Genomic DNA, 16,379 nt, shown 5'->3' with positions numbered 1-16,379 from the left:
CTGAGAAATACAATAACCCCATTAATGATTTCTCAATTGGATCAAAAACAGAGTTCTTGTTTCAAGCTACCCAGTTACCATTAATCTCAAATCACTATACCTAGATGGCTTTAAATTTGCACTGTGATCTGGGCATGGACTACAAGGCCGGATGCTGAGCGTCCCATCCTCTCGAATATATAGACCAGCACTGGAAGGGTTTGCAAAAGTAGAAATAAAAGGACCAAGTGATTGGAAAGCAGCTTGACGAACCTAGAATATTGGAAATATAAGAGAATATGATGGCTTTGATACTCTTTCCAATTAAAGTTAAATGTTCATGAATTACATGTTTAATATAATTCAAAAGTGAAACCATCAATTCAGATTGGCACCTTTAATGCCGCTTATTTGGTCTTGTTACAAAATCCATAAACTCTAGGGAACAGATACTCAGTTTCTACAAAAGAAGAAATATTATAATTTCACTGTATTACTGTGATAGAATAAAAGAGAAGAACCAGACAACCAGCAGCAACATGGGCTCAACTACAGCCGTGAAGGCACCAATGGAAAACTCAAAGGACCAGTTTGGGGACAGACAGAGAAAATCCATTTTTATGGTTGCTAAGAGCTGACTGACCTCAACTTGATGGTACATATTCAATCAATATTAGTGAGAACAAGGTAATTGCTTCAAATGTGTACATTTTATTTTTAAGGCTACAGGCCATGACCAAAAATAACAGTTGCAAAAAAACTAGCTTTTATTAATAGGCAGCTTTGATTGGAATTAATTTTGTCTAACATCAATGGAAACACCAGTACTATGATACGTCAGCAGCACTGAGTTCTACTGTATTTTTGCAAATTTATTAATGACTAGGGGAAAAATGAATGATAAATTAATATAATCAAAAAGATCAGAATATGTCCCCAAATCTGTGATATTGCTTGCAATGAATAATTGATTCAAGCTCAACTGTTCAAACTGCATACAAAACCGAACACAAAATATGTATTTGCACAAACAGTATTTCCTTTGAGTTTTAATATGTGGAAACTTACTTGTGAATTTATTTTAGAGATATAGGAGATGCTGATGGAAGTTAACAATGTTGCTATTAAATCAAACCATGATCATGCATGGCATTTTTCAAAATATTCATTTGCTTTTATCATAGATTCTCTGCTTTTATGGAATCACTGCCATTTAAGATGAACAAATCCAGACTCTATTTACCCATCTACAAGGATCACTGATGAGACCGATGAAGAGGGGAGACAGTTTGGTCCTCCGAACCTCAGGAGAAACAGTACAGGAGACAGCCATAAAACATTCAGCACAAGCTTTCCGCATACCCCAAATGTTATCAGAGCACAGCTCAAAAAACTTTGGAATCTGCCAAAATAAAGACACAGCAGAACAACTGATTTGCTTGTATACATTATCTGGTCTGTTTGGAAAATGTTTACTTACAAATACTTATCAGATTAGTAGGCAAAACAAACATTCATCTAGTGGTTTGTAGCAAAGAGTAAATGCTTTATCGAATGATTTAATCACAAATGATTGAAAACATGCAAGATCAACTCCGTCTTACTTAGCTAATGACACTATATTAATGCAATTCATACTTCTAAGTATATAATGGAAAGCTCACTTTCTTGAGAATGTCATTCTAATTTGAGTCTCTGATGAGAAGCTGACAGCAAGACTTTAAAAATATTCATATCAGCAAAGCTTAGGAGAGGAATATGAACACTGAAGGATCAACAATGTAAAGTTATCAATAGTAGCTCATCATCACACCCAACTAAAGATCAAACATACTGCAGTTTTAGCCTGAAGAAAAAAAATCTGATATCTGATGAATTTCTGAGAGGTGAGAGACAGAAAAAAGTATATGGGGCAAACCCAAAAATTTAATATTATCTTATTACAGACACCACAAATTCTTTAAAATCATAATTTTTTTCCTCATCTCCAGTTATCCATGTGTAGTTGTGGCCTTATAATCTGATTATGGCCTGTAATGTGATATGAGAACCCAAAATAAGGACGTAAGGGAGATAAAAAGTACACCTAACATTCTATCAAAAGAAAACATTATTGAATTTGTTTCTCCTTTCTACAAGCATGTTGTTCTTCCAACAAAATATTCTCACAGACATGTTCGAATTCCCAATACAATATACGGTACTATTCCAGGATGAAAGTCACTTAAATGGTTTCCTTTAACCCAGCTCTGCTTAATCATACGCAGAAGATACTCCAAGTGTCAGAGAGAGGGATTCATTCCTTTGTCAATAGTCATGGATTAGTCAGGCAATAGAGCAAGCCTGTAATTTGTTTTAGAGAGTTTTTTAAACCACATTTACCTTTTAAAATAATAATAATCATGGACACAAGGGAATTGCAAGAATGTGAACAAGAAGAGGGGCGTGTGTGGAATTTATAAGCACCATGATGGAAGGGAAAAAATAAGTTTTCTTAGTGAACCAGAGTGGCCAACATACAATCAATCAGTGTTTTGCAAGCTGCAGCAATTTAAGAAAAGCCGAATTAAAGGAGTCACATTTTTCTTTTCTGAATTTAGGAATGAAAGTTGGGGTCAACAAAACGAAACTTTTTTTTTGGCAATAATTTTGTTTGCCAACCCAAAAAGATTCAGCCATGGCTGAAACTCAAGAACAACATTTTAAAATGAAGACATTTTTGGAAGTAATGTATATTACTTAATAGTGGAGAAAATAAATATTTGTTCAGCCAGATCAAAGAAGTTCTAGTATCTTTGAATTGTACAATACTGTCATGTATTAAGGTCCAGCAATTATTGGAAGGAGTCGTCTCCAATAAAGTTTTTCCATTAATCCAAGCATTTCAGAGGAAGAATCTGCTTTGTATGCACACAGAACACATTAATTTGGTATTCTTATATGACATGGGCTGCAAACAGCATGAAATTCCAAGATGTCCAACTTGACTCTCAGATTTTAACATACCAAATTCTTTTCGGTGGCTTCTTGCCCAACTGCGCTGCATATATCACCAAAACTGGCTGCACAGACCTAAAGCAAAAGAAACAAACATAATGCTTGTTTGTTGATAACATGTTACTCAATTTTCTGTTTCTTTATACATACAGACTAACTTAATTATAGACCTTCATAAACAAAAGCTGAATGCTACACCACAAACATGCACAGGGGTGGGTTGTGGGTGGGAAACTGTGTCATGATGGAAATGCTGTTTTATGTTACTTGCTTCACAGGTCAAAATGGGAACACAGATTGATGGGGTTTGTATCATAAAGTCAACGCGTGCATGACATTTATTTGGATATAATCACATTCTGTGTTTTTATCAGACAGTTCTTGTATGCATGCATGTATGCATGTAATCTCAGTTAGCCCCATTCGAATATTTATAACAATAAGGGCTTAAATGGCCTTCAAGTGTGCATCAATTGATTTGTATTGGCTTTGGTTGATTTTAGATGGGTGTCAGTTGTCAATTATACTTCAAAACAGCCACTTGAATGAGAGTGGCAGTTCAAAATGTAAAACAAGATATACTTGTTTTGTCATTTATATAAAAAGTTTAAAAAATGGGAGAGAGGGGAGGGGGTTCAATAGTACTTACAGGTTAAGTTAATTTAATTCCAAAATTTTATTAGGTATGTTCCAATGCAGATGACTAAATTAGTATAAAATCAACAAATGTTAACCTTCCGGACTTGAAAGAGTTTTCCATCACTGCAAAGCTCACAGAATCGAAGAAGCAGCAAGCGTTCAAGAGTAGATTTGTTCACCATAGATGCCATTTTGCAGATTATCTATTGAGAAAAAAATCCTTTTTTTCCGCTTCATTTTATCATTTTCTTTTGATTTTTAGCAATTCCGTTTAAAATATATATTAAAAGATGTAACTTGCTTGGGAATAGTACTACAGTTCAAGAATAAAAATTATCAGGTACACCGATATTAAGACATACCATCATGGAATCAGTTAGTTTTGAAATTGAACAATATATAAATGCAATTTATTTAAACAAATAGTGGCTATATTTAGTTGATCTCATACTAGCTTTTCATCTCAAGCTTTAAGAACAGATACCATTCTAAAATCCAATTTTTAAAGATGTATAAAATTATTCATTTGGTTGAATGAAATTTTGAATAAGATCGCTGCTGAGAGGGTAAGACACAAAATAAATTGAACACATTCCTGTTCAAATGATATAAAGAAAGATCAATATTTGGAAAACTGCTGAATAATATGCCAATAACAAAGGTGAAATTTAATTAATAACATTGTTTTACATAATTATATAAATATTAAAATGCTAGATAAATCTCCTTGCTATCAATTCAGAAAAAACATATTACAATAAATGTGCTACGTACATTGACTGCCTCCACTTTGTATTCATCATCACTTTCTGGAGCAGAAAGCTCTAATAGAATTGGACACACCTTATTTTCAATATCATGTTGAGCAATAAGTTGCTGATCCAGTAATATTAGCAGTGAATCCTGGCTTGCTTTTCTAACCTAACAACGTGCAAAGGAGAAATAATAATATATTAGGGAATAATATTTTGTGACCAACATACTTGAATTTTCTTACAGAACACTTAAGTTCTATTGTTTTATCACAAGATTATGCGTAATGGCATTGCATTGTGGTTTTATGGGCACACGTTTTATCCCTATCCTGGATTTTTGAGAGAAGGGCAGGCAGCACGTACTAATTTGGTTATATTAAGCTGAAAATTCTCAGAACACAATTTAAGTGTTCGTTTTAACCATAAAGACATATGTGGTTTGACACTTTGGTACTTATAGCTTTACTTCCTCTAGACCAGACATGTCAAACTCACAATGTCACATGATGTACTGAAACTTTCCCCCCATTGCCAGCAATGAGGTAAGCGCAGTTTCCTCATGACCATGTCCGGCCCGCGGGCCAGCAGTTTAACACCCCTGCTCTAGACCTTGTCCATCCAATTCTTTAAGTGTAGACCTTCTGCCAATGTTTTTCAATGGTCCCCCACAGAGGAGAGGTAAGAGTACAGAGATCACAAGCAATGATTCTCTATTGCAGTCCCCATTTCATAAAACGAGGGGGGATATGTCCCAAAATTAGACTGGCCTTCCATCAGACAGGCTTCGTCTCAATCCCGCCAAGACTGAGTGGCTGTGCATATCGGCATCTCGGGTTAACCAAGTTATTCCACCTCTAACGATGGGGGGTGAGGTGTTACCCCCCGTTGATAGGGCTCGCAACTTGGGCGTCCTCCTGGATTCACGGCTCAATTTTGAAGATCACGTAGGAGCCGTGACCAGGGGGGCTTTTGCACAGGTTCGCCTGGTGCGCCAGTTGCGTCCCTATCTGGACCGAGACGCCCTACGCACAGTTACTCATGCGCTTGTGACCTCCCGTTTGGACTACTGTAACGCTCTCTACATGGGGCTGCCCTTGAAGACCACTCGGAGGCTTCAACTGGTGCAGAATGCGGCCGCGCGAGTTGTAATGGGGGTTTCCCGATACTCCCATGTAACACCTCTACTCCGCAAGCTGCATTGGCTTCCGGTTGCCCTCCGGGTGAAATTCAAGGTGCTGGTTATTACCTATAAAGCCCTACATGGCCTGGGTCCGGGGTACTTGAGGGAACACCTGCTGCCGGCTTCAAACGCCCTTCGCCCAGTGTGCTCCCACAGGGAGGGTCTGCTCAGGGTTCCGCCGGTAAGAGATTGCCGGCGGGTGACACCCAAGGATAGGGCCTTCTCAGTGGGAGCGCCTGCCCTCTGGAACCAGCTGCCGGTGGAGCTGAGGACTGCCCCCGACCTCCGATCATTCCGCCGGGGCCTGAAGACCTGGCTCTTTGAGCTCTCGGGCCCAGGCTGAGGAGAAAATTATTTTAATCGGGTTTTAATAGCACAGGGTTGATTTAATATTTTTTAATTTGGCTTTTAACTTTTGTATGTTTGATTTTAACTCCCTGTAAACCGCCCTGAGTCCTCAGGGAAAGGGCGGTATATAAATGCAATAAATAAAATAAATAAATAAAATAAATTGTTTAAAAATGGAACTGTTCTGGATGGCTTTTTGGAAATAAATTACTAATGCCACACTTATGGTTTCATATTGTTTAAGTATGAACCGGATTTATGTTTTTAATCTTATCTTGGAAGCTGTTGGTTCCTTCCAATAAAACATAATTAGGATTAAACACAGTTCATACAGATTTAGATATTATAAGGAATGGTTAATCAAGAATAGAAAGAAATGTCTCTAAATGTCTCTCGATAGTTATGTCATAGGAGGATATGGAAATCACACTGCATATCAAGCTAAATCAAGGTATCTAACTGAATATTACAAGAAAAAATTACCACAACCGAGTGAACAATACATCCCATTCAAAAAACGATACCTGATTATTTGGATCTGTGAGGTATCTCACCACTATAGGCATAAGGTATTCGGAAAATGCTGCAGGGAAGTTAGGCCTACTCTCCTGTAGAAAAATGGCAATGGGTGGTATCTGTTCCATTAATTCTGTCCGTACAGTAGGTTCTAGAAATTAAAATTGTACAAAATTTAAAAAGTACTTTAAAAGATACTCCCATTAGCGGCTGAGAAGGTGGATCTAGGAAGCCCACAAATAGTAACTTTCATTCACTGTTTCTCCCTGGCACTGACATTAAGCGGGATGCCTCCAATAAAAAAGGTAGTATACAGCCATCAAACTATTAAAAACAGTATTCCATGATTTTTTCTAGTCATCTTTTAATACTATTTAATAAACTGATGGACATCACAGTATCTGCTAGCTGCAATTTCTATAGTTTAACTAGTAATATAATGTAAAAAGTAGAGAAAGTGTAAAAAGTCTTCTATTGTTCAGAATTTTCATTAGTTTCAATGGCTGGTCCAATGCTATTTCTTTGAAGAAAAAAAAGGAATTGTATCTATCAATATTTTTACATCAAGCATGATTATACCTCTTCTTTTAAAGCTAAACAGCTCCAAACACCATAACCTTTCTTCAGAAAGGAGTTATTCCTGTCCAATCCTCTATGTGCTTGATTTTTCTTATGCTTTCTCCAGAAATATATCCTATCTGAACAGCAGAACTGAAAATACTTTAAATGTGATTTATACTGCATTATAAACTGATGAAAAATAGAAACAAAATAATGTAGTAAAGAAAATATATGAAGAAATCACTTCCTCCTTTACCACAAGCATAAACAATTTTAGTAATTTATCACTTTCTCAGTCTCTACTTCCCATGTCCAATCTCTTACCTATAAACAAATCCTTAAAGCCTCATCAATTCAGTCCTAATGTCAACAAAAGTCCATTAAAGATTATTGGAAATAACAACATCTCTATTTTAACCTTGATTAAACAAATCAACTTTATATTCTCTCCTTTTACTTTTAACAATCTTGATTTTATACCCTACAAATAATGATTTTTTTCATTTTCTCTTTTTCCCATTTCACAAAATTCTTCAAAGCTTTAACAAGACTCTCTTGTAAACCCAATAAAATTATCCAGGTCTTGGTTTGCTATTTGTATATCCCTTTTAATTATTAAGACATCAGCCAATTTGTTTTGAATGTCCAATGTAACACCTTCTCCCATGTTAATCTTATAACTTATAACTTTCAAATCCACTTTCAGATCAGTCTCAATTTGTCAGGTAAAATTTGTTCCTTTTCTATAACAAATTTTAACCCAGAGACAGACACTCTTAAAATTACCTTTTGTGTCCTTTGTTCCAAAACATCCTTCAGTATGTCCAATGTTAAAATTTTTTGCTTCATTCTATATTTGTAAGTCAAATGTGAGTGTCTTGCAATTTGTAGTTCCTTCTAGTTCAATGTGGAAAAGTATTTTCCACAGAAAGGATTTCTTATAATTAATTCCAAAATCTTATTTCAATTTCATCTGGATTCTCGATCCATTTTAAGCATCCTTTTGCTGTTTATTTTTTTTAAAAAGTCCATTTCCCAATCCCTCAGAGATAAGAACCAATTTTAGAGATAACTTACATATTTTTAAAAGACCAGCATTTTCATAATTCAGTTGCTTGAGAAGCTATAAGCAGAAACCTTATGGACCCAATATTGTGTTATTTATTTTAATGCTACCCAATTTTGACAGCTAGATGTTTTCAACACATTAGCTACTGATACCCTGGTATGAGAGCATATAGAAGAAAAATCAAGGGACACCTACATAGTTCCAAATGTGTTTGTTTTTAGTGTGTCAAGAAAGCCCCCTTTTTTCTTGTCTAAAATCTTTGGAGATAAAAACCAAGAACAATAAAATCTCTTGAGATTTCGAGCAAAAATCAAAAAACTTACATCTGAAAATCTCAGGAGTTTAAAACTTTATTTTGGCATAATGCCGTTGCAGCCTACAAAATGGAAATGAATTATACAAATTATCATTGGGAATTTACAGGATCTTTTAGAGATACTAATTGTTGTCATCGTGAATCAGGTAAAATACTTAATTCATAAATTTCTGCATATGATGCCAATTATTATAAAGGCAAGACTGAGAAAGATTGCTTCTCAAAATCTGTAAAATCTGCCAGTGATTAGTCATAAACTAGATTTAGTATGTACAAGTTTACACTCAAAATAGAGTAATACAGAAAATACATTTGTAATTAATGAGAGTATAAAGATCAGAAGAATCACCTGTATCTTCAGATAGCCGGACGACTATTGACATAACTGTCAAGAAATCTTCCTCATTCTGATTGAAATCTCGAAAGACATCAAGTAGACCTCTGGTAATTATTTGTCTGCACGGGTAACAAATATACACATCTAGTTATTGTTTTGAAATATTAATTCATTATTATAGCTTCGTGAACAAACTAAGAACAGTATAGTATAATTCAACTGCAGGTATGTTTTATTTATGTTCAATGGGGACTCTCCTGTAGGACTCATCCTCTTTTCCAAATTACTCAGAGAATAGCTGGCAGAAGATAACATACAAAGCAATACTGATTGGGAATCAAAAACCCCTTTAAAAAAATCTTAAAGGAATTCTAAACTAAGAGATAGGTCGGGATAGCATCTAAAAGTTAAGTAACTGATGAATTCCAGCTTTTAGAGTATTTTTCTGCTTTCAGCATGCAAATGAAAGTAAAATTCGTTCATTTCAGCACACACTGATATGTACATATACATCACTGAACATGCACATATAAGATCTAAACAAAAAAGATCAATAAAGCAATTAAATGGCTATGTTACAAACAGAATTTTGCAATGATATCATTACTTATCATAGCAATACTACCATGAAGTCAAAGCAATTTTCCCATTTTGTTCTAGTACTGCTACGGTATTTATTACGGAGAAAAGATGTCCCATGGATATTCATCTGTCATACAAGTAGTCCTTATTTACCAACTTTCTCATTCAGCAAGCATTGAAGTTATAATGTTGAAAAAACCTGTGACCAATCTTGCTTTTGTGACTATTACAGTGTCCCACAATGACACAAGTGCCATTTGTGCACTGTGCAACTGGCTTGCGGGAAGCAGAGTAATGATAATAATAACAATAATAATAATAATAATAATAATAATAATAATAATAATAATAATAATAAGAAGAAGAAGAAGAAGAAGAAGAAGAAGAAGAAGAAGAAGAAGAAGAAGAAGAAGAAGAAGAAGAAGTTGTTGTTGTAAGGGATCTTGGAGGTCATCTAGTCCAACCCCCTGCTCAGGCAGGAAACCCTATACCATTTCAGGCAAATGGCTGTCCAGTCTCTTCTTAAAAACTTCCAGTGTTGGAGCATTTACCACCTCTGGAGGCAGGTTGTTGCACTGGTTAATTGTTCTAACTTTCAGGAAGTTTCTCCTTAGTTCTAGGTTGCTTCTTTCCTTGACTAGTTTCCATCCGTTGCTTCTTGTCCTGCTTTCAGGTGCTTTGGAGAATAGCTTGACTCCCTCTTCTTTGTGGCAGCCCCTGAGATACTGGAAGACTGCTATCATGTCACCCCTCAGTCTTCTCTTCATTAAACTACACATACCCAATTCCAGCAACCGTTCCCTATATGTTTTAGCCTTCAGTCCCCCAATCATCTTTGTTGCTCTTCTCTGTACTCTTTCTAGAGTCTCGACATCTTTTTTACATCATGGTGACCAAAACTGGATGCAGTATTCCAGGTGTGGCCTTACCAAAGCATTGTAAAGTGGTATTAGTACTTCACTTGATCTTGATTCTATCCCTCTGTTAATGCAGCCTAGCACTGTGTTGGCTTTTTTGGCAGCTGCAGCACACTGCTGGCACATATTTAAGTTATTGTCCACTAGGACTCCGAGATCCCTCTCACAGTTACTACTATTGAGTTAATAGAGAAGGCAGAAGTAAAATCATGTCTCTATCATATTTTGCTTAACAATTGCAGTTTCAGTCCCTTTTTTAACAACTGAAGAGAAAGTGAGAACGTAAACCTATTGTGGTCATGTAATTTTCCACTTAGCAACAGTTGCAAATGCCAATTTTGGTAATTAAACAAGGTATAACTGTATACAATTCTCTTCTTTAGATTCCATTTTTAATATTAAAACTTTCTTTAATACTTTATTCAAAACAATGCATACATAATATGATCCTGCTCGAGCAGGGGGCTGGACTAGAAGACCTCCAAGGTCCCTTCCAGCTCTATTCTATTCTATTCTATTCTATCCTTTAAATATTTGGGCCAACTTTCATCAGCTCTAGAAAACATAGCCAAAAGGATCTAAACAAAAAGTTATTCAAAATATCCAAACAGCGTTACAGTAATTGACTATCTTAGTTTCATGAAAATTTAAAGAAATGCAACAAAATAGTAATAATTATTTCTATATTACCTGTTAAATATATTATCACTAAAAGCATATTTTTCTAAACGTCCAAGTGGAGTTAAGTTATCCTGCCCTGGAATGTCCAGGAAAGCAGTTATCCTCATGCTCTCACAATCTGGTCCATAGTCTTCAAACCCAACTTAAAAAGAAGAAAGAAAAATGACATATTAGTATGAGAGGAAACGGGGGGGGGGGGGGGGGGACCCAACACCAATTTAATATCCATATGTGCTTGTGACTGCATTTCGTTTATTTTGCTTCTATAAGTGTATGCTCACTTCCATAGCACAAAGCCATGCCTCAATAGAAAGGGAAGTTAAATTTGTCAGGTGATATGCAAGAGCAGCAGTTGGTTGCAAAAGGGTGGCTTTAAGTAACTTATTTAAATATACTTCCTTTGTTTCAAAAACATAGGTTTTGGAAAACAAAGACAGTTCACAATGGCTGTCACAAGATTAATTGGCTACACAACTATTACCGTAAAGCTGAACTAAAACAATAATTGTGACCAAAACATATATTTTGCCAAAAGTGATCATAAAAAGATAAATCAGGTAATTCCGGGACTGAAATCCAGATGCAACTATATGCAAGGAAACTCAGTATAATACTGAAAGTGGCACAATACAAGATTCAAAATCTTAAGACTCCCAGACAAAGTTTTGGATAAGTACAGTAACATTTTTTTTAAAAAAATGACAAATTAAACTGTTAATAATTTATATACATTACATAAAAATTACATTACAGGAACATTCATAATACAAGATTTACATCTATCAAAAAAAAGCTCTAGAAAGTTATCTGAACAAAACAGATGGGTGGGGAAGGAGATCTGATACATTTATGAGCGGTGAGGGGAAGATCTTCAATTTGAGACTGAGCACTGGGCAGAAGCATCTTGAAGATCTGATCTGATAGTCCACTTTTGTTGGTTGTTATTACCAGGTAATAAAATGAAACGTTTGACCTGAGGGTGGAATGAGAGAGGTCAGGAGGGGGCTGATAAGGGTGTGAAAGGAGCAAGTTTAATATCAGGACGGATAATGGACACAGAGAGATATGGTGGGACACAAGGAGTGGACCAATCTTAGGGAAAATGGACTCAGCGTGCTGGACTAATTTCATGTTCTCCTATACTTGTTCCCGAGGCCTGATCATTTGATCTTCAGTGGTCAGATTCCTTGGCTGCTGCTATTGAATTCCAGTCAGCCCGTAATAAGGCTTTCCTCATCCATGATTTAGTAGTTGGGGGGAGCGCCAAGTTGTCATATATTACAAAGACCTGGTTAGGTGGAAATTGGGGGTAATCCCTTCTTAGAAATGTGACCAATTGATTACAAGTATGGCATCAGCAGTGACCCTAGGCAGGGGACTGGAGGTGGAGTGGCCATTGTCTTTCAAGAGTCCTTAGTGATTCTTACAGGCACTGCCATACGAGATCCTGCTTGTATAGTTAGGCTCGTGGGAACAAATGCTATCACATGAACCTCCCTGCTATACATTGGCTTGCCTACTGGAGCTCCTCCGTGCTGTGTGAGGTTGGGGGGGGGGGGAGTTGACCAGGACTATGGGCCTGGGCTTGAGGTCAAAGGCATTTCAGGAGCTCATGACTACCATGGCAACTACGGACTTAACCCAGATTATTGACAACCATCCAACTTCCAAAAATGTAAGTGCAGAGAAACAGTTAAAGGAGAGATAGTAATTGGAGTCCAGTAGCGTATAAATCTAATGATTACCATCATCCGCCAGATCCTCCAATAGCTGTGATATAATATTTCCATAAAAACAATCTTATCAGTTAATAAAGAGGTTGAAACCATACTATTTGGTACCGAATTTAAAAACCTTTGTTGACTGATTAATTTAGAATCTGTATGTTTTTTTCCCATACGTACTGCAAATAGGAAACAGAGCATTGATTGCTTGATTTTTTTAATCTTAAAAGCCAGTAACTTTCCATTAGGTACAAAAAATTATAACTCAGTGGTATACAACTTGTAAAATTCAAATGAACAGAAACTAAATACAGGTAGTCCTCAACTTACAACAGTTCGTTCTGTAACGGTTTGAAGATACAAGAGCACTTGAAAAAAGTGACCTATGACTGTTTTTCACACTTATGACCATTACAGCATCCCCATGGTCATGTGACCAAATTCAAATGCTTGACAAGTGAGTCTTATTTATGACAGTTGCAATGTCCTTGGGTCATGTAGTCACCTTTTGCAACCTTCTGACAAGCAAAGTCAATGGGTAAGCTATATTTACTTAACAACTGGGTTACTAATTTAACAACTGTGGCAAGGTTTTAAAATGGGGCAAATTCACTTAATAAGTCTCACGTAGCAACAGAAATTTTGGGCTCAATTGTGATTATAAAAAGTCAGGGACTACCTGTATCCAGAATTATGGATCTCGTCAACTTCTGCCTTATCACCTACTTTCAGTTCTATGGACAGATATGCCAACAAATCAGAGAAACTCCCATGGGATCATCACTCTCAAGACTCACAGCAGAGACTATAATGCACTGTCTAGAAACTACACCACTTCCACACATACAACCAAAATTATGAATCTGGTATGCAAATGACACCTTTGTCATAATAAAAAAGGAACAAGACTCATGAAGCAACCAACAACATCTTTAAAGGAATAAAATTCATACCCACTACCCTTTTTAGAATGTCCTCATCACTAGAGGAAACAACAGCAAATTAGAAACACAGTTCTTCTACAAAAAACAGCCATCATTAACCAATTGGTCCATCACTAAAGTAACAACCTGACCTCCCACAAGAATAGTTGTGTAAGAATATTATTCAAAAGAGCACAAACACACTGCAGGAACACCAGAAAAAGAAAGCAGTCTATATAACATCTATATAATACACAACTATATTAAAAAGTGCCTGACCCCTCAACCCACTACAGTACAGGAGGTGAGGGAGGATCCCTTGCAGGGTCGTGCCGAGGAGTTTAGTCAACATCTGTCGGATAAAATCGCTCGGATTCGGACCGGTTTGGACTCCAGCTGGGCAGAGTCTGGCGATCAGGACACGGGCGGTCCTGTCAATGTTATCTGGGAGGAGTTTGATTCTGTGACCCCTGATGAAGTGGACAGGATTATGGGGAAGCTGAGTTCCACCACATGTTTATTGGATCCGTGCCCTTCTTGGCTGGTTTATGCAGCTAGGGAGAGGACACGAGGCTGGCTCCAGGCGGTTATATCTGCTTCTTTGAGCGAGGGTTATTTCCCCACCGTCTTGAAGGAGGCGGTGGTGAGACCTCTCCTCAAGAAGCCTGCCTTGGACCCAGCTGTATTGAACAACTTTCGTCCAGTCTCCAACCTTCGCTTTCTTGCGAAGGTTGTTGAGAGTGTGGTGGCGCATCAGCTCCCTCTGGTCCTGGATGAAGCGGATTATCTGGACCCTTACCAATCGGGTTTCAGGCCCGGGCACAGCACGGAGACGGCATTGGTCGCTCTGGTGAATGATCTCTGGAGGGCTCGGGATAGGGGATATTCCTCTGTCCTAGTCCTATTAGACCTCTCGGCGGCTTTCGATACCATCGACCATGGTATCCTGCTGCGGCGTCTCAGGGGATTGGGAGTGGGAGGCACGGTTTTTCAGTGGTTCTCCTCCTATCTCCTGGGACGCTCACAGTCGGTGTTGGCAGGGGGGCAGAGGTCGACCCCTAGGACTCTCGCTTGTGGAGTTCCTCAGGGGTCGGTCCTCTCGCCTCTCCTGTTCAACATCTATATGAAACCCCTGGGTGAGATCATTCGTGGTTTTGGAGTTGGGTATCATCAATATGCTGATGATACCCAACTTTTTATTTCGACCCCAAACCACCCCAGTGATGCCCTCGCTGTGATGTCCCGTTGCCTGGAGGCGGTTCGGGTCTGGATGGGGAGGAACAGACTTCAACTCAACCCTGACAAGACTGAGTGGCTGTACATTCCGGCTTCCCGGGACACCTGGGATGTTCCATCTCTTTCTATGGGGGGTGAGCTTTTACCCCCTGTGGATAGGGCTCGCAACTTGGGAGTCCTCCTAGATTCACGACTCACTTTGGAGGATCATATAGTGGCCGTGACTAGGGGGGCTTTTGCCCAGGTTCGCCTGGTGCGCCAGTTGCGGCCCTATCTGGACCGGGAGGCCTTATGTACGGTCACTCACGCGCTCGTGACCTCTCGCCTAGACTACTGTAATGCTCTCTACATGGGGCTTCCCTTGAAGACTACTCGGAGGCTCCAACTGGTACAGAATGCGGCCGCGAGAGTTGTCTTGGGAGTTTCCCGGTACTCCCATGTTACACCTTTGCTCCGTGAGCTGCATTGGTTACCAGTTGTCTTCCGGGTAAGGTTCAAGGTTTTGGTTATGATCTTTAAGTCCCTACATGGCATGGGTCCGCGATACCTCGAGGACCACCTGCTGCCGGCGTCGACTCCCCTCCACCCTGTGCGTGCCCACAGAGAGGGCCTCCTCAGGGTGCCTCCGGTCAAGGAATGTCGACTGGTGGCCCCCAGGGGGAGGGCCTTCTCTGTGGGTGCTCCGGCATTATGGAACCAACTGCCGGTTGAGCTCCGGACGGCATCAGACCTCCGATCCTTCCGTCGCGGGTTGAAGACCCATTTATTTGAACTAGCGGGTCTGGCCTGATGGGGGTATATGGGTTTTTATAGGCTTGTTATTTTTTATCATTCTTGTTTTAACTTGGGCATTGATTTAATTGTTTTTTAATTTTTGTATTGTTATTTATACATGCCCTGTGAACCGCCCTGAGTCCCTTTGGGAGAAGGGCGGTATAGAAATCTCAATAAATTAAATTAAATTAAATTAAATTACAACACACACAATGAAAAGGATAACACTGCCATACAACAAAAGCATCTCAAAAATGACCAACAATTACAGAAACATGGCCTAGCCATAGCAGAAATCAAGTCATGTTCTCATTATATGCTAAATCATAATAAATAAAGCAAAAAGCCCAGTAGCTCAAAAAGAAAAATATGAATCATTTAAACATACAGTGTAAAGACTGTAACAGCTACTACATAGGGAAAACAGGCAGAAGTCTAGCACAGCACATATAAATGAACACCAGCTAGCAGTCAGAAGACATCATGAAAACTCCTTAATTTCACAACACATGGACATATTCAATCACACTTTCAGCTCGGAAACTGTGAAACTTCTAGACCATGTCAAATCCAAAAAGGGCAGGGGACATCAGAACACATTCTCTCCAATAGTCAACACCCAAATAAGCAGAGATTAACACCAAACAATCAAATAGAAAACAATAAACGAAACAAGGTAATACCAAGGAGAAATCCACACTCCCAGTGACATCAGAAGCTACTATACAGGTAGTCCTTGACTTACAACCATGACTTACACTTAATGATGCTTCAAATTATTGACTCAAAAAGGGTGTTTTAATTCTGTCCATCACAAAGACTGCACACACGTTCATAGTCAGATG

At 38.2% G+C, this 16,379-nt stretch overlaps 1 protein-coding gene across 3 annotated transcripts in view; it reads right to left on the bottom strand.

Annotated features, from left to right (window-relative positions):
* LOC308665734 (serine/threonine-protein phosphatase 4 regulatory subunit 1-like) overlaps positions 1-16,379 on the bottom strand; it is a 38,059-nt gene that overhangs the window by 17,537 nt on the left and 4,143 nt on the right. For 2 of the 3 annotated variants that reach the window (XM_081323889.1, XM_081323890.1), the window contains exons 2-9: positions 10,887-11,019; positions 8,710-8,816; positions 6,423-6,565; positions 4,390-4,536; positions 3,711-3,818; positions 2,986-3,051; positions 1,223-1,381; positions 101-252 (exon numbers count right to left, since the gene is read on the bottom strand). In XM_081323889.1, the coding sequence (XP_081180015.1) occupies positions 101-252; positions 1,223-1,381; positions 2,986-3,051; positions 3,711-3,818; positions 4,390-4,536; positions 6,423-6,565; positions 8,710-8,816; positions 10,887-11,019 (1,015 nt within the window). The remainder of the gene's footprint in view (positions 1-100; positions 253-1,222; positions 1,382-2,985; positions 3,052-3,710; positions 3,819-4,389; positions 4,537-6,422; positions 6,566-8,709; positions 8,817-10,886; positions 11,020-16,379) is intronic. The other variant, XM_081323891.1, reaches the window with a different exon arrangement.

The sequence above is a fragment of the Vipera berus genome (assembly GCF_964194415.1).
Source record: "Vipera berus genome assembly, chromosome: 3".
NCBI classification, from domain to species: domain Eukaryota; kingdom Metazoa; phylum Chordata; class Lepidosauria; order Squamata; family Viperidae; genus Vipera; species Vipera berus.
This window is presented reverse-complemented; position numbering and strand designations above follow the sequence as displayed.